The sequence below is a fragment of the Mesocricetus auratus genome, unplaced genomic scaffold (assembly GCF_017639785.1).
Source record: "Mesocricetus auratus isolate SY011 unplaced genomic scaffold, BCM_Maur_2.0 Super-Scaffold_100019, whole genome shotgun sequence".
NCBI classification, from domain to species: Eukaryota; Metazoa; Chordata; class Mammalia; order Rodentia; family Cricetidae; genus Mesocricetus; species Mesocricetus auratus.
Window position 1 is genome coordinate 4,544,868 of NW_024429200.1, and position 25,579 is coordinate 4,570,446.

General features: G+C 48.4%; 1 protein-coding gene across 6 annotated transcripts in view; it reads left to right on the forward strand.

Moving 5' to 3' along the window:
- Creb3l2 (cAMP responsive element binding protein 3 like 2) overlaps positions 1-25,579 on the forward strand; it is a 111,014-nt gene that overhangs the window by 16,042 nt on the left and 69,393 nt on the right. The window contains exon 1 of one of the 6 annotated variants that reach the window (XM_021234284.2): positions 20,084-20,183. The exons of 3 other annotated variants lie outside the window; for them this stretch is intronic. In XM_021234284.2, coding sequence (XP_021089943.2) covers positions 20,166-20,183 — 18 coding nt within the window. In that variant the 5' untranslated portion in view covers positions 20,084-20,165. Of the gene's footprint in view, positions 1-20,083; positions 20,184-21,898; positions 22,106-25,579 lie in introns of those variants that run through there. 2 more of the 6 variants (XM_021234283.2, XM_021234285.2) reach the window with 2 other exon arrangements.

Sequence of the window (25,579 nt, forward strand, 5' to 3'; positions counted from 1 at the left end):
GTGTTGCCTTTGATTTGTGGGAAGAAACTGAACCAGCAGGAAGGCCAGGCAGACTGAGAAACATGAAGTTTGGGCTTTCTTGTTCCGTTTCTTCCTGGTTCTGTTTGCTCTTATTGTCTGCAGGTGGCTTAGCTCTGGGGGAGAGAATTGGAAGTGGGATTTTGGTTTCCACACATCTTCATGGCCCTGATTGTTGTTGACAGACTGTTGAGAGCATTTAAGCTCTGCTGTCATGACACACACAGAAAGCCATGGTGTCCCTAAGACTCCGGGATGAAATCTAGTCACACAGGAGGGTTCCACCTCAAGTGGTGCGGGCTCCAGCTTCCACTGCTGGTTCCCCATCCCCAACCACATGCCTGGAACTGGGTGCTCCATGTCGGAGTGAGTGAGGTTCTGGCTGTCTAACCCCTGAATGTCTTTCTGAGGCTATTTCACCAGGCTATGACAGATAAAGGATGACACGGAGTAAATGTCCACTGTTGTGCCTGGTACCAAGCTGCTTGCTTCTCAGAAGGGACCAAGTTCCTTTCCTCTAGTTTCCTATATTAGTAATTTCAGACAGACATAGGAAGAAAACTTGTTGAATTATGAACTTATGGTGAAAAGATCAACAAACAGAACAGGGTCTGTGTATTGTAGCTCAGTTATGACCGACTTTGAGGGATTTTGATGCCAGGAGTTTCTTTGTCTTTCTCCTGAATCCTCTCGGGCCCCAGGCCCTTTGGTGATTTGCATGACTGAATTCACACTTCAATTTCTCAGGCACCTGCTCCCAAGGAACTGAAATTCTCTGTGAGTGCTGATGGGGGAGGGTTGGGACAGGTGTTTATATTCTTGAAGTTACAACAAGGGAACAGGCTGTTCTACATACTTGCCTACCTCTGCAACAACTGCCCATTGCTGGACATTGAGATAATCAATTTGGTGTTTTTCTTATATAAATAGCTTTCCTTGCCACGTGTTGCCTAGTAAGGAATCTTTAGCATGAGGAGACTGGGGGAGGGAACCATACATTGTCATTGAGTGGTCCAGGTAGGGCTACAACCCATGACTTCACAAAATGCTCATAGCCTCTCTGTTTTGCGACACAATTCTCCCACCCCTAGCTTCCCAGCAGAGTGGCTCTGCCATGTCATCGAGAAACCCCTGTGCCCAAATTCTGAACCCCAAATTCACCAAGAGACCCATTCTGATGCAAAAGCAAAGAGTCTTTTATTGTTTAATGAGTTAAAGGCATTAACTCAGTTCCTCCGAAGGCAGGGAATTTATTGGGGTGAGCAACGGGAGTGCCTGGAGGTTCACAACAGCTTCAAGGATTTGGGCACTTCCGGGCCTGGACGCCTTGTGTTGATTGGCCAGCTGCAACAGGAATGCCCTACCAGGACAGTTGCTATGCTCTGCGTTCCGCTGTTATCATAAATCATATCCAGAGCCTGGCAGTTAACTTCTGATTGGTTCCTTGCCACATGGAGGGCATCTAGCTTCCTAGTGACTAGGAGGCCAGGCAAGGGAGGGAACTTAGCACATGTTGCTGGGTCAGGGGCCTTTGTCTTGCTGGTTTTTTTCTGCAGCCTGTCATGGCTGCAGAGCAGGAGGTTGGGGAACAAGGAAGCTGTGTGGAGTCTCTCTGGCCCCCACTGAGTTCAGTCTTGGGCTTTCTGAAAAAGTTCATAAAAATAGCCTGGAGTGGTAATCCATGCCTCTAGTCTAAACACTTGAGAGGCAGGATAAGAGGGTCACTACACTTTGAGGCCAGCCAGGGTTACATCCTGTCAAAAATAATAAATACATGTATCCATGAGAGCTGAGTTATCCTCTTCCTCAGAGAGCCTCCTGAGACCTGGGCTCTAAGATGGCATCTGTCTTTCATCTGGACCTGTCAGCCCCCATCGTCCGATAGGAATTCACAGACTCTGCCATGTGAATGGACCCTTTCCACAGTGTCATGTATGTGACTTTGGTCAGTTCAACAGAGCCTTGGGAAGACTAAAGTATCAGTGCTCACTGGGGGTCCCAGTCCAATGTGAGGCACAGACCAGTTTGAGACCCACTGGGTTATGGTCCCCTGGATAGTCTAATACCCTTGAGCACTGGTGGCTCAGGCTGCTCTTACAGGGAAAACACACCAGGTTTCTGGCTTGTTACAGAACTGTTTCCAACCTACAAAACTACTCACTTTCAAAAGCATACACACATAGAGGAGCTTCACAAACCCTTATTCCAAGCCGCCCCCACCCCATTCACATACACACATACAACCAATATCTGGGCCTTGCTACTCTGACTCCAAGGCCTTCTTCCTTCTCCCATTCACCTCTTCAGGGTCTCTCTCATGCCAACTGGGACTGTAGGCCCTCCTAGCTTGCACTCCACAAGGGCAGGCCTGAGCCTTACAGCGGCTTTTGTGATCATTCCAGAAGGCTGGATTCCAGGCCCTGCAATCAGAGGCGGCCCCTTAATTATTGTTGGCCAGCTGCTTTTCCTGAGAAAGCATAATCAGGCCTTTTGATTCCTACACACATACAGCCTGTTCCCTGCTTCCCACCTCTCCAGTGGACGAGAACCTCACAGTACACACATGTTCCAGACCAGGACATAAGCATCCACCCAGGAGTGTCAAAAGTACCAATGGGGGTTTGCCACTTCCCTCCCCCAGAAGCAAGAGAAGAAAGCGAAGCAGTTCCCTTATCGCTGGGGTGAAGAGGCTATGATCAGCTCAGAGCTCATCTCCAGACCAACGCCCACATAAGCATGGCCAAATGCCACTCTGATGCAACACACACTAGCCATGAAATATCCGCCTTTCTCTTCCTGCTATCACACACACACACACACGCACACACACAGATATACACACACATACAGACACACACACACCATACATACACACACATAGACACACACACAAACACACAGATATACACACACCTTACACACACACAGATACACACACACATACAGACCCACACACACACCTTACATACACACACACACACCATACATACACATAGACACACACACACACTCACAGACACACATACACACACACACACACACACACACACGTTTTGCTCTGGGCAGGAAGGCACTCAGCTGTAATAAAGGCCTCTCGATCACTCTTTCAGGTAGAGGTGGCCAAGGAAAGGTAAATGGGATTCTGTTGATGGTCTCGGGGAACCCTTGGCTTCTCAATTCAGGCCTTCCTGCTTCACCTTTCCACTTCCTTCCACAGTGAGGTTAAGGGTGGGCTGGAAGTGAAGGAGATGAATTTGCAGTCATAAAAACACCTCTATGCTAAAGACGGAAGAATACACATGTAGGAAAATTCTAGGCGGCATGAACATTGGACAGCGGTGTAAGTAGTTCTTACCTGTGTAATCCATGGGCTTTCAAGACATTCACCAATGTGCTTGTGATTATAGTTTCTATATTGTGACTGATGTGGGGTTTTTTTGTTTTATTTTACAAAAAGCAAACTGACTGAAGTGAGTTTCTCAAACGAGCAATAAGAAGAAAAGTCTCTTTGCAGTTGGGACCCCTTGGGAATGCTCGCTAGGATACTGGATGTATACTGTGTATCGGCATCTTTCGTGAAATTCCTAAAATTGTAGGCTTGAGCCAAGCAGGGCTAAATGTCCATAACTGTAGAATGAGCCTACAACCAGTGTCCTGTATGTACGTGCTGGCCTCTGCTGTGACTGCTCCGTCCCTTAGAGTATCTTCCAGAAGCTCTATTTCCTGCTGCTGCTAGGCACCCGTTAGACCCTGGCTATTGCCAGAGAAGAGCTTATGGCCCAAGGACCAGAGATACAAACACATATCAGCAAGCTATACCATGTGTTGAACATCTGTATTCAAAACCTAATCTTTAGACTTTGCTTTTTGGACCAAGTGTTTTAAAAAATAAAAAAGTGAAAGAAGCAGCCATGTCCATCATGTCACCGATTAAAGACCTCTTACCATAGTCTCTAGACTCTTCCTCAAAGGAGACCCAGGCTGAAAGAGACCTTTCTGACCATCAGTGGTGGGCTTCCCCGAGTTCCCCCTCCAGGCCAGTACACTTACCCTGGCTAGCGGCTGTGCCAGGCTCACTGGGCAGAGCATCAGTGGACTTTTCTGAGTTGATTGTGGTGCAGACTGGAGTATTTCCCAGTCTGGCGCTTGTATTTTCTCCTGTTCATGCCCTCAGCGTGGCTGATTCTTTTCTACACCCATTTTGGATTTTATTTGACCCGGAAAGTCACCTAAAAACCTTTCAAAACCTGGCCACCAAGAACGTACTTGAAGAGTGTAGATTCAGAGACTCTGCCTGGCCGAGGGCTGAGTCACCCCTGTCCCCAGTCCACTCCAGGGCCCGAAGCATGCAGGAGGCATTTGCAGCCATCCCCGCCTCCCTTTCCCGAGCCTGGCCTTGCCCTTTCCTTTCTCTCTTTTCCTTTGCGCTTTTTGCGCTCCTCTTCCTGATCCTGGGCCTGCTTCCCCTTCTCCTCTGGACTCTCTCTTTGCTTCTCTTTCTGGGAGTCCTGAACTCGGAGTTTTTCTGCTCTCAAATGCATGGCCTCTGGCCTCCTTTTCTTTAGTTGATGGAGTCTCTCAGCTGACATCATGTTCCTCTGGCTTTACCATCTTCCCACACCCTCTCCTGCCATGTTCTCTAAGGCTTAGGTGCAGGAGTTGTGTTGTAGATTAATCAATTGGGGCTGGACGCCACATGGTCATTTGTTTTCTCTTTGTCTCTGTCTCTCTCTGTGTGTCTCTGTCTCTGTCTGCCTGTTTGTCTGTCTGTCTGTCTGTCTGTCTCTCTCTCTCTCTCTCTCTCTCTCTCTCTGAGGTCTGTCTCTGTCTGTCTCTGTCTCTCTCTGTGTGTCTCTGTCTCTGTCTGCCTGTTTGTCTGTCTATCTGTCTCTCTCTCTCTGAGGTCTGTCTCTGTCTGTCTCTGTCTCTCTCTGTGTGACTGTCTCTCTGTCTGTCACTGTCTCTCTCTGTCTCTGTCTCTGTCTCTGTCTGTCTCTCTCTCTCTCAGCTGCTGGCATCACCTGGCTGTGCTGCTCAGCCTGCCTGGTAGAGTTTGCCCTGTCCTGATCTCGGGAGGTGGAAGCAGGAAACTCAAGCTCCAGAGTATTACAAGAGGAAACAGATAAAGCGTCTGGGAGCTGTGACCGGCACACACAGGTGACAGGCGAGGGCCCTGGCGTTTCCTCTCCCTCTCTGGCTCCCACAGACAACCCTCATGAACCTAGCAGATCAGGAAAGGTGTCTCAGGAGCTCAGAAGTGTGCGCTTGGGATCCCCTCACAGGAAGCGCGGCCCTCAGCTCCCGTGGCTCCCTACCCTACATTTGAATGCCCTGTGAGCTGAAATAAAGCACAGGTTTGATGTGTAAGAGTTTTGCACTGAGAAAAGGCCATGCAGTGGACATCTTAGAGGCCACCTAGGGGTAAGACGGAGGTGTGGGAAGTTCACAGACATGAAGCACATGTTCTACCCGAATAAACCGAACTGGGCACAGCTCTAACCAGCCACAGACTGCAGTCTCCCCAGGATTCACGAAAAGAGCCACTCACGCAACTGACTGAAAGGCTTGCGAGACTGGAACTGGAAAGACACCAGGATATCTCACTTCCTTTGCACCAAATGCTTTGCAAGGCCATGATTGCCTGTTGCAGTCTTTGTAACATCTGTTCTACCCGATGTTAGATTTTCTTCAAAGTGGTTTGAAATTAGAGAAAGGTGGCCTGAAGTCAGGACATTTTCAATTTTGGGTTTGCTGAGTTTAGAGGTCTCATGTAATTTTTTTTTTATTTTGGCATCGTTTGCCTCATTTATAGTGGGCAGTTATAATAGTGGTTTTCATTTCACCCAGCTGGTGTGAAGATAAATTGAGATTACTTCTGAGGAGGAAGAGAAGTGAACTTCTGCCATTGCCAGGTGGTGTTAATTCCAAATTATAAGACATTCCTGGAAACTGCTTCCCCGTGTCTCTGTAAACAAAGCAAAACATGTTTATGTATGATTACCTGTCTGTCTATCCATCCATCCTGTTAATTTACCTACGTGTGTACCTATCTGTCTGTCTCCCTATCCCGTCTATCCATCCATCTGTCCTTCCTACTTTTTCTTTCTCCTATCATCTGTCATCGATCAATTCTCTCTCTTTCTTATCTCTTTGTGTCTCTGTCTCCCAGCCGTAATCTGCCCATCATTTAACACCTTCAACATGAAATTGTCCAGGCCATCCTGAAATCCTGATCCAGTCAGATGCCCAATGGATTACATGAAGTTTCCCGCTAAGTCATAGCTTCTCATCCTCCCTGAGCCCCACTAGGGTGCCTTGAGCCCCCGTGAACATTACCTGCCCCCAGCAGTGTGCCTGCAGCCACCGTGCTATTGGAGTCCCCTTTCCTTTGAGCATCAGGATTTCTGAGAGGAACTGGGTGACGGCTGCTCCTGTCACTTGAAAGCATTTGGGGTTAGGGTTCCCTGAGTACTAGTAAACCAAAGCAGGCTTCTCCCTATCTGCATTTTGAGCAGCTTTGCAACCCACTCTCCTGTAGCCTTCCTTTGGGGTGAGCAGTAGTTTGAGGGGAGGAACGATTGTCAGAGAGGGGGTGAGGTAGCACGGTGGTGACCATGTCCAAGGATAGATCCTTGCGGCTGTCTGTGGATCTGGATGTATGGAATAACAAGAAATGTCCTTTGTTGCTTTGTCTGTGGTAGTAGTGATTATGTGCTTGGAGAAACCTGGGGACTGCAGGCTGCTTGACTCCCGCAGGATATATAGATTTGTGACAGGCAAGGATGATGAAATGTTATTGCTAGCCCTTAGGCCAGTGGTTCTCAACCCTCCTAATGTTGTGACCCTTTAATATAGTTCTCATGTTGTCATTGACAAAACCATGCAATTATTTTCGGTGCCTCCTCATAATTGTGACTTTGCTACTGTTATGAACGATAATGTAAATGATATCTGATATGAGACCCCTGTGAAAACAGTGGCTTGACCCCCAAAGGGGTCGCAACCCACAGGATGAGAGCCACTGCCTTAGGCAGTAGGCATGAGGTATTATAACTGCCCCCCACCCAACTTCTCTGTGATTTACATCTTCCAACGAGAACGGTGGGGGAAACACACCACACCTGCCCAGAGGATGATCCCTGGACTAAAGGATGAAATGGTGATCACAGCGACGAGATATTTAGGGCATGAAATCTGGGGCTGATGCCTGCAAAGATTGAGAGCCGAGATGAGTGGAGAGACTGCGCCAGCTTTATGGGGAAGGAGTATTGGCGCAGCAAGTCTGAGCACATGCCTGGTGGCTGTGTGTGTGTGTGTGTGTGTGTGTGTGTGTGTGTGTGTGTGTTACTTCCATTTGGAGAAGGAACCTAAGAAATCCCTAGAGAGCAGGTGGACAAGAGGAGAGTCTTGGTTGGTCACATATCCTTGCTGAAGCCAAAGCTTGCTCAATCAGAGCTCTGAGTATCACGGATCCACATATTCTCATGGAGAGAATGGCTGTTTTGGAAGAGGCTGACTCCGTCAACAGAGTTGATGTCTGGGAAACATCTGGTTCTCACATGTGGGAGTAGAACGCCAAGCAAGAGGAACCACAGAGGGCCATTTGGCCCAGCCTCCCACGCAGCGTCTCTCTCAGTGAATTACCCTCCGTTTATACAGCTGGGCAGGATGGCTCTAGGGTACTGAAGAAGCCACTTTTAATTCCAGCAGATGTGTCTCCAAGCCTGTCTTATATAACACTCGACAGCTTTCTTCCTGCTCGTCTCGGTTGAATGTTGAGGGTCTGCAGGGGGGACAGCACCCCAAGGAGAGCCCTGTCCTGCGCCCTTCACTCCTGTCAGCTCTTCATCCCCCACCCCCCACCACACAGCCCCAGCCGTCTCTCTCCAGCCCCCTGGCTCCCCTGACTTCTGCTTCTACAGAGTTGCAGAAGCAAAGGCCCTTCTGTCCTGCCCAGGAGGCTGGGGAACAAGTGACAAAGGCCCTTTAAGAGATGGAGACAGGCCCGAGTATTGCAGATGTGAGGTTACAGTGTGTCAGTGGGGGCCCAGGAGCTGCAGTCAGCTTGTTGGCTGAGGCCTAAGTATGGGGCTCACTTGTGGGTTCTGGAAAAGAACTCCCCTGCTGCTGCTGCTGCTGCTGAGCATTCAGCCCCCTTCCTGGAGCCTCCTCAGAGCTCAGAGGGATCCTCCCTCAGCTTTTTTGGAGCTCCGTTACAGGTTAAACTCTTGCTGAGTTTGTGCAGTGAATGGCTTATCAACATCTCTCTCTAGGAAGTACCGAGGAAGCTTCCCTGCCACTTCCTCTCAGCTGTTGGGGTGACTGATGTCCCCCTCCCCTTTTTAAAACACGCCCATTAACATCATCGCCTTGAATTCGTACAGCCTTCTAGAGAGGCTGGCTGTCTCGATGGTGACATGTCTCCTCTCACGTCACTTTTGTTGCTCTGGTTACCATCTGTCTGTAGACGACGGACACCTCATTATCTCTTTAGCCTGGGTCTGTCTACAAGGCCTGACCATCCGGTTGCCAGTGTATCCCTGCACCAGGCTGTCCGGAGGCTCTTCAACTAAATCCCCCAGGCCCCAACGTGTGGCGCTTCTCCCTGCTAGTATTAACCCCGGACCCATCTCCCGCCTGAATGAACAGTGACGTCATCTCTCCGCTTGCACAGACGAGCATCTATCACCTGCCCTTGATAGCATCATCTCCCCCTTAAATCTAGCAGTCCCCACAGGCCCGCAGCCTTCCTTCCTGAGTGCTAGCTACTCCATGGACTTGTTTCCTTGGCCATCTTGGTAGGGCAAGGTGAGCCCAGTTTTCTACTGGAGTAGCCTGTGGGCGGGTCTCTGGGAATGCGCTGTGTTCTCTGTTTCATGCCTCCCTCAGATTTATAAGAACTCTTTCAAGCTCTGGTTATGTCACTGTCACCCCTTTCACTCTGTGATGATTTTTACGTGGCTATTAGGACACAAACACAGCAGCACCCAGGGAGGCCTAGAGCATTCTCTGTGGTTTGTCCTCAGTTATCTCTGTTCTCAGATACGAGCCCCTTTCCTTTCTTTTTATTTTTTTTTATAAATTGTATTTTATGTGCAGGAATGTTTGTCTGCTTGTCTGTACATGTACTGCATGTATGCAGTGCCTGTAGAGGCCTGAAGAGGGCGTTGGAGCCCCTGGAACTGGAGTTACATGTGGTTGTGAGCTGCCACGTGGGTGTTCAGAAACCAGCCTGGGTCCTCTGTAAGAGCAACAAGGGCTCTTAACTGCTGAGCCATCGTCTCTCCAGCCCCTCCCCACTGTTCATCCTTATAGCTCTCTAAATATATTCTTTCTTGCACTGTGGCCTTTGCACCCTGCACCTCTGTCTGAACACTTCTTCCGTTTCCTTTGATCAGCTAACAGGTACTTGTCTTCCTGGTCTAGCTCAAGGCATAAACAAATACCTTGCCTAAGGAGAGAGAGGGGTTCTAGCCCGCGGTCTTTCTGGTTCACTCTTACTTGGTTGATATCGCATCTGTTGTTAATGGGAATTCCCACAGAGCAGGGCGACTCTTCCCTTTTCATCGCTGTTGGCCCACCCCCATGCCCAGCTCTCAGCAAGATTTGTTGAATACATGAATTTCCCTATCAGAGTCGGCGATGCGTAATCACTGGCTCTAGGAACCGGGCGTTGGTGGCGCACGCCTTTAATCCCAGCACTCGGGAGGCAGAGGCAGGCGGATCTCTGTAAATTCGAGGCCAGCCTGGTCTACAAAGTGAGTTCCAGGACAGCCTCCAAAGCCACAGAGAAACCCTGTCTCGAAAAACCAAAAAAAAAAAAAAAGTAGGAATCGTTCCTCAGAATGTACGGTGCTGTTTCATAAAATGTTCTCAGGCCGGGCGGTGGTGGCGCACGCCTTTAATCCCAGCACTCGGGAGGCAGAGACAGGCGGATCTCCGTGAGTTTGAGGCCAGGCTGGACCGACAGCCTCCAAAACAATACAGAGAAACCCTGTCTCGTAAAAACCAAAAAAAAAAAAAGTTCTCAGATAGCTAGGAATCAGATGGAAAATGGCACAGTAAACTTGGGGGGGGGGAGTTGAAATGCCCGTTTAGAAGGGGAGTCATCGGTTACTTGGTCAGTACCGATAGCTGATGCCACAGAGCACGGGAGTTTGCAAGAGGAGAGATGTAAGATGGAACTGTAAGACCCCTTCTCGCGACTCCCGTGTTTTCCTGCACGGCCCTGGGCACTCGCATCTCAGATCTTCTGAGTAAGTCTGGGAAAAGTCGCTCACCTGTGTAGCCAGGTCTGCGTGTTCTCGATGTGGGGGCATGTCCCATCACTGTTTGTTGCTTGCGCCTTCTGGATACAATAGACTGTGACTTTTGAGTAGGTTGGGTCCTCCACCTCCCCAGGGCTGTTCGGCTTTCCACTGTGCTGTTCATACAGACTAGGTACCGCTGGGTTGTTCTGGAGACTATGTGCCTTGCTGCAGTATTAAACCAGTTCTTTGCAGTTCACTGCTTTTAAGCCGTAGCCACGTTGAGCTTATGGATTCTTTGGTGGATCCGTGTCTTCTGCATGGGGTAAACCTATGAGAAAATGGTTCTGACTGCAGTACTTGGGCCAGCATTAGTTGAAGAAGTGTAAGCCATTTTAGGTTTTCATACCCACTTCAAGGTTTGAAGTTTCTGAGGAGAGAGGAGGGACAGAGGGATAGAAGGGCAGAGGGAGGGAGGAGGGGAAAGGCAGGGTGAGAGGAGGATGAGAGAATGAACCTTTTTCCTGTCTGCACTGGGGTTGGGGATGTTCCTCAAAACAAGCCGGAGGACTCTGTTGTCAGGACGTCCATCTGGGCACCTACTGGCAGGAAAACACAGGTGTTTACCCATGGATGCTACAGATTCACGCCTTTCCCAATCTCTTAGCTAGAAAAAAAAATCTGTCGTTATTGTTTATTATAAAAAGCCATAAAACTAAAAAGCAAAGCCCTGCATCCCTCAAAATTCATTATCCGCTTTCCCCAGCCGCTGCTTATTCCGATAAACCATCAGCCACCACTGTCTCTGAAAGTCTTGACAGGGCTGTGGTCTGTAATCTTCACGGGTCTGTTGGGCTACAATTCTTGCGGTCAGTAATAGAAACCTTCCTATTTCAATGCTTCTCCATCCTTTTTAGTGTGTCCATCCTTTGTATATATGCTTTGCAGTTTCCTAATACTCACTTACAATGTTTGGCTGTTTTCCATGGTTTGCCCTTGGAAATCTATTGTCATTGTTCCTAGCTAAGAAGTTCAGCAGGCGGGAACTGCTAGACTGAAGCAGAAACACTGCGTGACTTTTCTGAGACTATCTGAGAAGCCCAGGGTTCAGGCAAGGCAGTTTGCCACAGGGAAGGCAACCCAGGACATGGGCTGAGGACGTGAGATCTGGGCACACTAGCTCATTGTCACACGAAGGGAGTTTTGCTTGACTGACCTCCCACAGACCCTTAAATCCCACATAGCACCTTCTGTGCCCTCCAATTTTTGACATAACTCAAACTCTTAGAATAAGCAAGCAATGCGAAACTCTATGCAGATTTGATTATTTTCCTTCTAGTTTGTGTTTAGCGCTCAGAAATCACACTAACTTTATTTAGGAGCTCAAACGGCGTTGCGGTTGGAGGCCTGCCATCCTCTAGGTCTTTTAGAAGTGTGGGCACTCCCAGACTCTCACAGTGGGGCTCACAGTTCTAAAGTAGCTGGGGTTAGGTGTGTACCGTGCATGGCGTTCAGGGAGCTGCTGGAAGCTGGAGGCATGGCTGAAGGAGAAAGCTGTTCTCAGAACAAGGCACATGCTGTTGGATTCAGACAAGTGGTGTTTAACGGCCCCGCTGGCCCCTTGCCCACCCTCCAGCCCTGTGGAATGTGCTCTGTCTGGACTGCTCTCCCAGTCAGCCAGGCCCTGACTTGGAGAGAGAGGACTGAAGTCTGCTCTCTAGGCCCTTGGCGCATTCCCCTGCCACAAGGAGGAATCTGTTTGGAGGACCGGGCTTCACCCTAGGCCATCCCCCTCATTCCAGAGGCTCCCCACTTAACCTGGGGAAGCTCTTTCCCCCCATCTTCTTAGAGTTTCTTTACTGGTGGGCTTTGCTCGGAGTGTACAGCCGAAGACAGGGTTTGTAAGACTGTATGCAGAGCTTCAGTTGAGATGTAGCGCCCCACTCTCGTGTTAAAGGTGGGGTAGAGAAGCTGGGGAGGTGGCCCCTCTGTTGAGAGCAGCGAATGACCCAGACCCAAGCACCCACATGGCAGTCCCCAAACTGCAGTGGCAGAGAGTTGTGAGCCACTAGGTGGGTACCAGGCACTCTAAAAGAACAGCCAGTGCTCTTAATCACTAAGCCAAGCATCCAGCCCTCTTTGCGTATTTTATTCTGAAAAAGTTCAAGTCTGAGGGAAGTCAGATAAACAGTGCAACAGGGCCAGGAGGAAAAGACGCGCGATGCCAAGCCCAACAAACCGAGTCTGAGCCTGGGATACAAATGGTGGAAGGAGAGAGCCGACTGCTTCAATCTGTCACCCAGTCTTTACGCTGTGGCACACATGTGCCCCCAACCCCCACATAAATAAACAGAAGTAATGTAAATTAAAAAAACAAACAATAGCCCACTGCAACAAAGATGCCCCAACCCCCACATAAATAAACAGAAGTAATGTAAATTAAAAAAACAAACAATAGCCCACTGCAACAAAGATGCCCCCAACCCCCACATAAATAAACAGAAGTAATATAAATTAAAAAAACAAACAATAGCCCACTGCAACAAAGATGCATATCTTTCCATTAAATTCTCCAGTCGCTAATAGTTATCACATTAGCTTATCTCTGTGTCTTTCCATGTGTGTGTATAGGGTTCTATTTTCTTTATTATTAATTAAAAATCTTTTTGAGAACCTCATACATGAAAACCACTTCTATATCATTCTTCCCCCCTTCTGAATTCATGATGTCGTCTTCTTTCTTTATTATTGCTATGCAAAGATGCACATGGATATACAGCCTACTGGGTATATTTATAATTGTTTGTATGTACTTTTGTCTGGGGCTGATCACATGGGATTGGGTAACCTGTGTGGAATCTCATCCCTGAAGGATGGTTCTTCTCTTATCAGCTATTACCTCTTTATAGCTCTTCATCTAGGGGTGGTACCCTGTGGAATTTCCCCACCCACATCGCCTAGGCAACCCTACTGTTGAGAGTTCCTTGGTGCAGCTTCTCTGTCGTGTTTTGAGGACACTAGCTGGCAGCGGGCTTCCCGCTCTTCTGGCTCTTACAGTCTCTTTTGTCTTCTCTTCTGTGATTTTCCCTGAGCCTTAGATATAGGGATTGTTACAGATGTTTAATCGGGGTTGTGGGGTTGGGAACCTATTCAGGACTTATTTTTATTTCCTTTTGCTCAGTGACCCTTTGAAAGCTCGTTGAGACATAATGACACCACCCCAGAATGCTTAGCAAGTGTCTTTGAAGATCCAAGGCATTTCCTTAAATAATCTCAATGAAAGTCATATTGCCCAAATGTTTTTACTCTATTACCCTTTATGTCCATGTTCAAATTGCTCCAGTTGTCCTCAAAATGTCCTTTATAGATAAACGCTTCTTGTATTACTCAATACACAGATCAAATATTGCTGTCATGATTTCCCTAGTTGATGTTCCCGGCATCTTCAATCCAGCCTGCTGTGAGTCCCTGCTGTAGAGCTGTCCCCTGTAACCACACAGTGGCCTTCCTTGACATTTGTTAGCTCACTGGGTGCCACGTCTGTTTTTCCTCTCTTCTACTCTTTGCCCTTTTATCTTTCTCCCCTTCCTCATTTTCCTTTCTTTTCCTGGGCTCTCTCTTTCCCCCTCTTTTCACTAATTTATCATAGTGCACATAGACTTACACGGAGACTGGGAGATCATGAGTCATCAGCTCCAGTCCAGGGAGGCACCGCCAGTGGAAGGCAGGAGGGGTCCAGTGTGCAGTACCATCGTGCATTGGGAAAAGTGTGGCCTTTTCAAAGTCATACGAACATATCAGATTAGCAAGTCTTTACTGAGTGGTCTTATTGTATGATCTTGGGAAAGTTATTCATCCCCAAGTGCTTTTCTCCCACAATGAGAAGAGTCCTATTACTCTTGCAGTCCTGTGTTAAAGATTAGGAAAAATACATCCCAAAACAAAGATCCTGGCACACAGCCGATGATCAGTAATTGGGGACCATTAGGTAATTGCATGATGTCCCGGCCAATGTTTGGACCAGGGAAGTCCCAGGTGAGTGAGTGGCTGGCAGTTCATGTAGGTGACCAAAATGCGACTGCCCTCTGGGGTGGAGTTTAGGGCAGGCCACCGGGTAGGATGGAGATTTGCAAGGCTGGTGTTGATCTCAGAAGCAGGGACTGCAGCTACACTCCCATCAGAAAGCACGGGGCTTGGCACCTAGAGTACAGTCTAAGACTCAGAACCAGCCGTCCCACCGGGTTCAAGTGAATGGCAATGCGGCTCGCTACTGAGCCTTGTGTGAGCATCTCTCGTTTGTGGCTCACACTGGGAATGAGCTGGGGAGGCAGGGAGCTGCCGTGGGAGGAGGCTGGCTCTCTAACAAAGACCAGCATTGATTTCCTTTCTAGAACTGCTGGTGACAGGATAACGGCGGTTAGACTTCAGAGGGGTTTTCTTCCTGCGTCCTTGGCCTTCTGCTGGACGTTTGGCACAAGGTTGTTGGTGATACCATCCATTGTGGACTCAGAGTCAAACTGCTGTGCTGGCCTAAAGCAGCCAGCATCTGCCTCTGTCAGCTCAGGCTGCAGGAGCAAAGCCCCACGGTTGACGTGGTTGAAACAGTAGTTCTGGAGGCTGAAGGTTCAAGGTCAGCATGCAGTAGGGTGTGGTTCTAGTGAGAGCCGCCTTCTGGCTTGAATGCGACTTCTTCATGCTGTGTCCTAACAGGACAGTCGGAGGGAGCGGAGGAGGAAATGAAAGAGGGCAGGGAGAGCATGCTCTCCGGCTTCTTCTTACAAGAGCTCTAATCCGTTGTGAGGACCCTGGGCTTCGTGACTATGTAAACACAAGCACCTCCCGAGGCCTCTCTTTCAAACGTCATCACACGGCAGGCTAGAGTTTCAACATATACATTTTGAGGGCTCGATTATCCTCTCCTCCCACACTTGGGAATCTATATTTAATGGGAACCTTACCTTGATGTGGAGGCAGGGGCATGGCATGGAACTACAGTTCTACCAAGATGTCCTTGAACCCTTGCAGGGGTTTCATGAGAGTGCCCTTACTGCTTGGGGCCTTCCTTTCTGCCTCTGATGCATTCCCGTTTACACTATTTCTCATTCCCCACATGAACCTGAGGCAAAATGGCCTTGCTTATTCTCTGTAAAACCTCCAAATTGAACTTTTTATAGCCTCAAAGTAGAACTTTCTCCCAACTCTCTTCAATAGAGTCTATTGTTCCAAGCTTTCCTTCTTCCCACTGAACCATGGCTAAAATCAACATATGACTCTCAAATATCAGGGCCCAGTATGCCTAGCGTTTCCAGATTTCTTTGTGGGCAGCATTTGCTTTTGTTTTTCACCTGCTTTCTGAAAGAGCATCCTATTATGATCCAAGCTTATCAGAACATAGTTCTAAGGAAGTATTTAATCTTTCTCCCTTCCGGAAGAATCTCATGGCTGTCACACATGTACCTCTTTTCTTTTATTTTCTTTTTGTTTTTGTTTTGTTTTGTTTTTGTTGGTTTTTTTCAAGACAGGGTTTCTCTGTATTGTTTTGGAGGCTGTCCTGGAACTCGCTCTGTAGACCAGGCTGGCCTCAAACTCACAGAGATCCGCCTGCCTCTGCCTCCAAAGTGCTGGGATTAAAGGTGTGCGCCACCAATGCCCAGCACACGTATCTCTTTTCTTTGGCCAATGTCCCATATGACTCTGCTCCCAGTCCCTGCTCTCCTAAGTCCCTCATTCTGTCAGTGAACATCAGGTTCCTCTCTCTGGTGGCCAGTGGTTCTTGCTGTGTTCTCTGCAGACTCTAGGTAGCAATGAGAACTCGTTAGAAGGGCAGACCTGGGTCCCTCCACAGAGGTTGTAAATTAGAAACCCTAGGGGTGAGACACAGTGTTCATGCTTCAGTGAATGCTCCAGGGGATTCTGCTGCACCCCAGTGGTTAAGATTTCCTGCATCCCATTAGATAGATGGAGTCTGTGGGTATTTATCTCCTTATTGACTCTGCCCCCAAGTAACAGCATTTTGTTTGGGTCATCTTTAGACACCGAACCATTGTAATAGAGTGAGATATTGAGTGACACCCCTCCCCCAATTCAATGTCTGCAGGAGCTTATAATTTGTGCCAAAGTGTGGCGAATGGTAGCAGTACTCACTTGGGCACAAAAGACATCTTTGTTCTTACGCCTTCGTCATGCATGTAGGCCATGCTCTCCCTTAGAGGAGTCACCAATGCTTTCTGGCACCAGGGTTCTTTGAAAGGTGACACAAGGAAATATTCCAGAAGACATACTAGCATTAACCCAATCACCCGTGGACTCTTTTTAACATTTTAAAATTAGTGATAACCAGTATCTCAGTGGGGGTTTCCAAGTCTCAAAATCAAGGGCTTGCCATTGTTTTGATTTAATTATTCTATGGGAGAAATTGAATGCTTAGATTAGTAACGTTCCGTATGTTTCTGTCTTGGCTTTGTTCTCATTTAGCTTTGGTTTTCCTATCTTAACAACGATTGTAAGTATATTTGCGTGTAGATGTGGGTGTGTGTTGTGTCTGAATGATAAAAGGAAGGCAGACTGACTTTGCTCATTGGAAAAATGTCAGTTATCTGAGAGGAAGGAGTGGCACCAGGGTGGGGGAGGGCTCGCCATCTTGACCTTTGATACCTAGATTAGGGCCAGTGTCCGAGTCCTTTCTTTATCTAGCTTACGGTAGGTTAATCTCTGTAACGGAAGTAGATTTTGTTCACTGCTGCTTGCAACTCTCTGTAGTCTGAAGAAAAGGGTAGACTGTAGTGTTTTCAGAAAATTCAGCATTGGATTCTTCCTTTCCTATCACATCAGCTTCTCTCCTGTCCCTCAGTGTGAGGTTACCGGGGGCAGGGATGGGACAGGGCGGGGTGGATGTGGGTGGGGTGGGGTACAGCGGTATGAGATAGTGGTCAGCCTTACAAAGCCAGCCCCTTCATGGACGACCCGGGTTTTTGAAGTGGCTTAAAACCCTTGCATTTGGAAAGTCAGGCTCCTAGGGTGCTTCATACTGTGCACCAAGGGCATGAAAGGGTTAACACCTGGACCTGTGGGGGCAGCTGGGGAAAGTGAGGCTGTCTTTGGCATGGTGGTTTTAAAGGCAGGAGGTCTGTTTAGAGCTCTGAGCAATGCATTTTTCCAGAAAACGGACTGTGATGAAGTCTTCTTATGTTGTCACTCTTCTGATGATGATACCAGTTGTTAATTCTCATTCCTCCCTTTGTCTTTGAGCAGCTATGCCAAATGCTACCGTAAGCACTGAGGAAAAATGGTTTAAAAAAGAAAGGGTAATGAAAGATATTAGTGTTTCTATTTTAATGTCCCAAAAAACGTATCAAGGGGCTGGAGAGATCACTTAGTGACGTGCTGGCTTTCGTGTGTGAGGATCTGAGAGTGATCCCCAGAGGACACATTAAAAAAAGGAAAAAAAGCCAGGCGTGGTGGCACCATTCGTTAACCATTGCTTGGGAAGGTGGACACTGGTGTCTCTCTGGGGCTTACTGGTCATTCGTTACAGCCTGCTAGACAAGTTCCAGGCCAAGGAGAGACCTGGCTTCATGAAACAAAGCATGTGGCTCTGATAACAACACCCGAGGTTGTCCTCTGACCTGCCACACGCTCACGCGCACACACGCGCACACACACCACTTAATTCTTAATTGATAAAATAGGTCAAGGAATGTCTGGTCACAGACTCCCACTGTGTTTATAATATGTAGAGCAGGGTTTCAGGAGCACCAGGGGGACGTTGGATGTATTCCACATCTAGATATTCTAGTATAAATATGGATCATGAAAGGATGAAGTTAGGAGAAAATTTAAATTTAGTCTGATACCAAAAAAACCCAACCAAACAACCGAACAAAAAAACCACAAACAAAAGTGATGGCAGGGGCAGGAGTGGCCATGACCCCAAAGATTAATCTGGAAAAATTTCCAATAAGCTCAGAATTCAGAGTGTGTCCCCCGAAGGCAGAAGGACTGATGTTTGTTTTAGGACAGCTGTGACAAGAGCTTGGGGTGCTGGAAGCATCGAAGGCAAAGAGAAGGGGCCTGGAAAGTGCAGGGGCCGGCGCAGTTCTGATTTGTGAAAAGCAGGGGCAACCACGGGCTCATTGTTAACAGGCCTTCGTGAACAGCTGGAAAGCAGAGCTAGAGTTTGAGGTGTTTGGTAGAGTTGGTCCAGAGAGGTCAGAGTGCTGCAGGGATGGGGCTCTGTAAAAATGGAGAACCCGGAGGATGGAGGGGACGTGTCTGGGCACTGGGAAGCGTGGGGTACAGAAGGGAGGGGCCATCCCCCATGAAGATCTAGGGGACCCAAAAGACCGAGGGAGGCTGCCTGAATATCACGTTAGACTCCATGCTCCACCTGGCACGCTGGTGCTCCCTGAGGGAAAGCAAGTGTGCTGTGAGTGCTGGGGGTTATGTGTGGAGATAGAGTGGAGGGATTCAGTTCTGCCAGAGATAATTGGAGAGTACCGGGTTTGTGCCGTGCTTTGTGTACTAGACTCACAATAGTTATTCACTGATACGTGGATGAAGATCTGCCCACCCCCCCCCCCCCACCCCCGCTGCTGACATATAGTGAGAGAGATAGGAAACAAACACAGAAATGCATTAACTTCTCAGGACACGAGGCTCATTTTATGGGAGAAGGCGGGCTTGGTGGTAGCATGTGTTTACAGATGTTGGAGGAGGCAGGGCGGCCCCTTAGATATTGAAGGTGGTGAAGACGTGGTCAAGCCAAATGTCTAGGAGAAGGAGTTCTCAAGATGTATAAACATATGAGTGTGTGGTGGGGGTGGGAGTGGAAGGGGCCTCACACACCTGGAGCAGTGTGAGCAAGGGAAGCGGAGGGGGGGGGGACTGGTGCTTGGAGAAGGCGGAGGGGGCAAAGGGGTAGTGGACCTGGAGGGCAGCTGGTGGTCCTAGCAGAGGGTGGGGGTTTGTACAGAGGAGAGAGGAGACACTCTGGCTTTGTGTTAGACTGTTCAACAGTGTTCTGAGCTACTTCGTGAGTCCAGTGTCGGGATTTTCAGCTGAAAATCTCTTAGGTCCCTCACGGTGGGCCATCCGACCGATGCTCCTGGCTTTGGGCCTGACGTCGGGCGGGGTGGCAGAGAGGGAGGAAGAAGGTGAGATGCAGGGCTAGGGTTGATTGGTTTGGGGGTTAATTCAGTGGGGGGGGTTGGGGCACTTTCTAGGATTGCAAAGGTTAAGGTCAGCTGTGAAGACACTGAGTGGTGTGGGATAGGGGTGTGGCTCCTGAGATCAGGGGACCCTGGGCAGTTGCTTCCGGGAAACACAGATGAATGAGCCTGAGAATTCCCGGGGACAGAGTGTAGAGACGAGCGGCCGTGGCCAAGGTCTAGAGGCTGCTGAGGAGCCACCGGGCAAGAGGCTGGATGTGCAGCCAGATGGTTACTTACCTAGAATCTGTGAAACTTCGGCTTCCCCCAAAACCTTCATTTAGGTTTGGTGTGCATGGTTGTGTAGGTCCTATCCTTTGAGGAGGCTGAGGCAGGAGGATCACTTGAACTTCCCATCTGACTTGGCAAGATTAATTTTAAGAGGTCAAGGAGAGACAGGATAGGGCAGGGCAGTGCTTGCCGACGGCCTGATTTAGGGATGCACCTGTAATTCCAGCGCACTTACGGCAAGACGGGAGGCAGAGATAAGGGTAATGAGAATCAAGCTAGCTAGCCTAGAGAAGCAAAGGAAACCCTGCCTTGGAAACAAGGTGGAAGGAAAGAAATGACCTCCACACACGAGGGGACGCGGGCTCACGCACTCGCACGCACGCGCCTTTTAAAACAATCTAAAGGCTTTAGTTCTCCAGGCACCGCCAATCCTTTAAAGAAAGGGGGTGGGGAGTGGCCGGGTATGGAAACGGGCTGGGAGGTGAGTGGCTGTCAGCAGCATGCATGCGTGTGAGAGCTGGGCACCATGTAGGCGACACAGTTGCTTCTCAGGCATCCTCTCCCCATGCTGACCTGTCTGTGTGTATGCATGTGCACTGTGTGTGTGCGCGTGCACGTGTGCAGTTAGTTTTGTGTTTATTTGTGGTCACTGTCTTTCAAGTTTGCATCCCCACGAGCAGCCTTACAAACTCAGCTCTCATTATTCTTTAGGGGCAGTATTACACAATGTAAAATTCATTAGCCGTGTAATCAGACATCTGGCGGTTTAAATTCTAGCTCCCACGCATTCCAACAGCGTGTTAACCCACGTCTCTGTTTGCTGCGGTACAAAATGGGTCTGATCATATTTACCTAATGAGGTAGTTGTGAGAATTCACAGCAAGTTCGCACAGTATCTTTTTCACTAGATGTTAAAAGCACCTAGTAAAATGCTTTTACTGGTATTCTGTTTGAGGGTTATAATGGGAATGTCAAGTGTGGACAGGGAAAGGGGCCATGGGAGAGTAGACCTCTGAGGGATCAAGGGGAGATCCCGAAAGCAAGAAGTTATTGAGGGGCAGGGTTTATCACCGTGCTTTCTGCTCTGCCTAGAAACCCATAATAAATTCACTTTGTGAATCCTAGATAGTGCGTTTACTTTCCTCACTGGACAGCAAAGCATACTGCTCTCACAGGATAATCTACGTTGGACTTTATAGCTGATTCCCATTACCCCACTTTACAGTGTTTGAGAAATCGTTGGTTTGGTTCCTCATTGAAGAATTGAATACTATTCACATATATTTCTGCTATCCCTTCTGTTCATAAACGAGTTCCTTGAAGACAGTGATTTTAAGCTCTCTTTATCCGCCAGATGATCTTAAGTCTTTGAAGCAGCTAAGAATTGATTTTCTCATTCTTTGGAGGGAAGAGAAAATATGAGGTTAGTATATGGCTGTTTTTTTGGGTTTTTTTTGTGGGGGTGGGCATTTGTTGATGTTGTTTCCTCTCTCTCTTTTTTTTTTTTCTCCTGTATCACAAATCATGACACATCTTTCTGGCTTGGAATAACCATAGTAATTTAACCCAAGACTCTAGACCAGTGTTTTGCCCTGGGCCTACTCGATGCTCTGCTCTTTTGCTGGTCCCAGCTGGGTCCCCTTGTGAGTCAGCTGTTGGTGGGCAGCCAGCTGTACTTCTAGGGTTGGCTGGCTATCAGGTTATCAGCTCGGGAGACAAAGGAAAGGAGTGGTGGAGGTTGGCCTCTCGTCACCCAACAGTCTAGCCCTGGCTTGTGCCAAAGGCAGCTTGGGCTTCCAAGAGAAAGACTGGAAATGCCAAGGACATTGGGGGCCCAGTTTCAGAAGTGGAACAATGATATCTCCACCGTGTTCTAGTGGCCCAAGCAACTCAGAAGGTCATCCCGATTTAGGGAGCAGTGGGTGGGCACACCCCCTCCACCCCGAGAACCCCCCCTCCAGGGGAACAGCTGTGATATATTAGTTTCTGTTTGTTTGCTTTTTTGTAATTCTTTCTTCCAAAAAGGATTCTGCAGACCTAGCGAGGAATCAGTTGGAGTCCCTTGGAGCCCATGATTGTTCCAGTTGTTTCCTTCAGGGCCTCTGTGGTAGCCTCTACTTTATTTCACTCCTTTCTGTTTCATGCCTTGATTTCATCGTTTGGATCTTAAATATGGCTCACATGTTAAGGGCTCAGTTGTCAGCCTGCATTATTGTGAAGCATAGGAAGTTAGGCAGTTGGGAGAATGCCCTTAAAGAGGGTATTGGGGTCCTAGCCCCACTCCCTTCTCTTTCCTGGCCGCCACAAACTTTCTCTGTGATGTTTACTGTCTTGTCGCTGACCTAAAAGCAGCAGCACCAACAAGCCATGTCCTGAATGAAACCTTTGAAACTGTAAGCCAAGGTAAATCTTTTTTTTTTTTTTTTGGAGTAGGGGAGGTTTCGAGACAGGGTTTCTCTGTGGCTTTGGAGGCTGTCCTGGAACTAGCTCTTGTAGACCAGGCTGGTCTCGAACTCACAGAGATCTGCCTGCCTCTGCCTCCCGAGTGCTGGGATTAAAGGCGTGTGCCACCACCACCTGGCGTAAATCTCCTTCTTTAGTTGATTATTGAAGGCATCTGTCATAGCATCTGAAAGATGGCTGACAAAACAGGCATTTTGAAGACTGGAAAGAATTCATAAACTTTCACGCCCCTTCCTTTACGGTGTGGTCTCATTTGTTAAGTGCTGCTGCGGGAAAGTTAGGTCTGACCTCCACTGACCTTTCCCGGACACCAGCTGGACAAGATGCACTTCTGTGTACTTGAGTGGTGGCCAGGATAAGTGGAGAGGTTGGCTGGGTGACCCAGGTTCTCTGGCTCAGGAGCAGCTTATCCAGTGTCTTTGACACAGAAGATTGACAAGAGTAAACAGGCTTCCCTGAACCCACTGGATCTCTTGGAATAGTGACGGCCATGGCAGTAGATGCTGGGGAGATAAATGAGTTCCTTGAATCCGGTGATTTTAAGCTCTCTTTATCCATCAGATGATCTTAAGTCTCTGGGTTGGCTTGAAGTAGCTGAGAATTAATTTTCTGGTTCTTTGGAGGGTGGAGGTATTGGTTACTGTTCTGTTGCTGTGATGAAATACCATTACCAAAGCAATTTATGGAAGAGTTTATTTGAGCTTACTGTTGTAGAGGGTAAGAGGTCATGATGGAAGAGAAAGCATGGCAACAGTGTCAGGAGACAGACAGAGAGAGAGAGAGAGAGAGAGAGAGAGAGAGAGAGAGAGAGAGAGAGAGAGAGAGAGAGAGAGAGAGAGAGAGAGAGAGAGAGAGAGAGAGAGAGAGAGAGAGAGAGAGAGAGAGAGAGAGAGAGAGAGAGAGAGAGAGAGAGAGAGAGAGAGAGAGAGAGAGAGAGAGAGAGAGAGAGAGAGAGAGAGAGAGAGAGAGAGAGAGAGAGAGAGAGAGAGAGAGAGAGAGAGAGAGAGAGAGAGAGAGAGAGAGAGAGAGAGAGAGAGAGAGAGAGAGAGAGAGAGAGAGAGAGAGAGAGAGAGAAGAGACAGAGAGACAGACAGAGACAGAGACAGCAAACTGCAAATAGGGTAAGGCCTTGATCTCTTGAAGCTCTCCCCCAAGTGACATACTTCCTCCATCAAGACCACAATCCCAGCTGGGCGGTGGTGGCGCACGCCTTTAATCCCAGCACTCGGGAAGCAGAGGCAGGCGGATCTCTGTGAGTTTGAGGCCGGGCTGGACCGACAGCCTCCAAAACAATACAGAGAAACCCTGTCTCGTAAAAACCAAAAAAAAAAAAAAAAAAAAAAAAAAAAGATCACAATCCCTAAACCTTCCAAAACAGCACCACCAACTAGGGACCAAAAGTGTTCAGATGCCCAAGACTATGGGGATCATTTCTCATTCAAACCACCACAGGACCTTAGTGGTTAGTCTTGAAGACTCACACTTGACAGGGATTGTTTTTACATGTATTTTACCTTAGAATTTTAACTGGCGTTAGACCACTGTTTCTCATCACTGTGACAAAATCCTTGAAAAAAAAATCATCTTAAAGATGTGTTTATTTGTGCTAATGTTCCCCGGGATACAGTTTGTCATGGTTGGGAATTACTTGTGGCATGAGCAGGGAGTGGCAGGTCACATTGGGTCCAGTCAGGAAGCAGAGTGCAATGGCAACTGGAGCTCAGCTAGTTTTCTCCTTTTTATTCAGTGCAGGACTCCAGCCTAGGGAGCGGTGAGTCTTCCTGCCTCAATTAACCCGATCTAGAGAACCCCTCACAGGCATGCCCAAAGGCCTGTATCGTAGGAGATGCTAGGTCCTAGAGCCCTAGCCCTGGGGTGAATATTGATAGTGAGTATAAACCACCATAAAACTTAAGTTTCTCATATTGTCGGTCTTCTATGCTTGCAGGGTATTCTCAGTTACCTCCTGACTCACAAACCTAACTCTATTTTCACTAAGACTCCACTATAGGGAATTGCACTGGCAAGCTGGGATGACTGTTTCCCTTCGGGACCATGGAGGTCTGGAATGGTGACGGCTTAGGAAAAAGCTAGAAAGTGACTGACTCATTTCCTCAGGACCTCAGGGTACCAAGTATGGCAGACTTTGTGGGGAAGAGGCCTCATTGTATGGCTGTTACCTCCTCAGGAACAGATAGCTTTTCTTCTGCCCTAAGGTATAGCATGAGCCCATCTGATATGTTTTCATTGACTGTTGTGTGAACGCCTTGGCAGAGGGCAGGGATACACATCACCTGCTTATTGTACGTCCCCAGCGCCTTCTGTCTTCTTTGATGAAAACTTGTGAAATGGGTGAATTGAAGTGATTGGAAGGAGCAGGAAGCTGTCAAGCCTGAGTGCAGATTATAGGGTGAGAGGTGGCTCTGGGGTTATAAACCCGGGCAGTGCTGAGGGTGGCCTGGATGTGACACGGAAGGGCAAGGAAAACAGTAGGGTCATGGCATTCATTAATTTATCAAGCGTTCGTTTGCCTTCAAACCCTGCCTGGCGTTGCAACCTGAGGCTTCCCCATGCTGAAGCTGTGAGTAACGTGGCCGGTGGCCACATACATGGAAAGAGGGGAAATGGGCAGAAGTGCACAAAGATTGGTGAAAGGGAGGTGAGTTTTGGGAACGTGTTGGGCGCACAGCACAGCGTCCTGAGTGGGGAAGGCTGTGTTGTGAAAACTAGAGGAGTTTTTTTTTTTTTTTTTTTTTTGGTTTTTTCGAGACAGGATTTCTCTGTGGCTTTAGAGGTTGTCCTAGAACTCGCTTGGTAGTCCAGGCTGGTCTCGAACTCACAGAGATCCGCCTGCCTCTGCCTCCCGAGTGCTGGGATTAAAGGCGTGCGCCACCAACGCCCGGCGAAAACTAGAGGAGTTTTACAGGAAGAGAAATGAGGAAAATCATTCCAGGGTTTCCAATCCGTTCCAGCATGTGTCCAAGGCGGGGAGATTTGGTGATTTGGTGACCTCCTTATCTCTCCACCAGGTCAGGGACAGGAAGACACAGACGAAACGTTCTGAGGATCGTCATGTTAGGAGGGATGGGGATGAAACACACACACACACACACACACACACACACACACACACACACACACACATTTAGAAAAATGCAATACTGCCCACCCGGGACAGCTACTCGTTGTCACTGCTGTTACTCAGCTTTGACACTTCCCTGCATGGGGCAGACATCCCCCTCCCCGCCACAAAGGTGAGCGCATCCCCCTAACATGGGAACGGGTTTCACCTGTCCTAGTGCATGAACATTTTACAGGAAGCACTGTTCTCCGTGTCAAGCCAGAGGTCGTAGAGTCTGGACAGCGACATACAAACTAAAGTACAGTCAACACTGTTGCTTTGTGCCGTTGCCC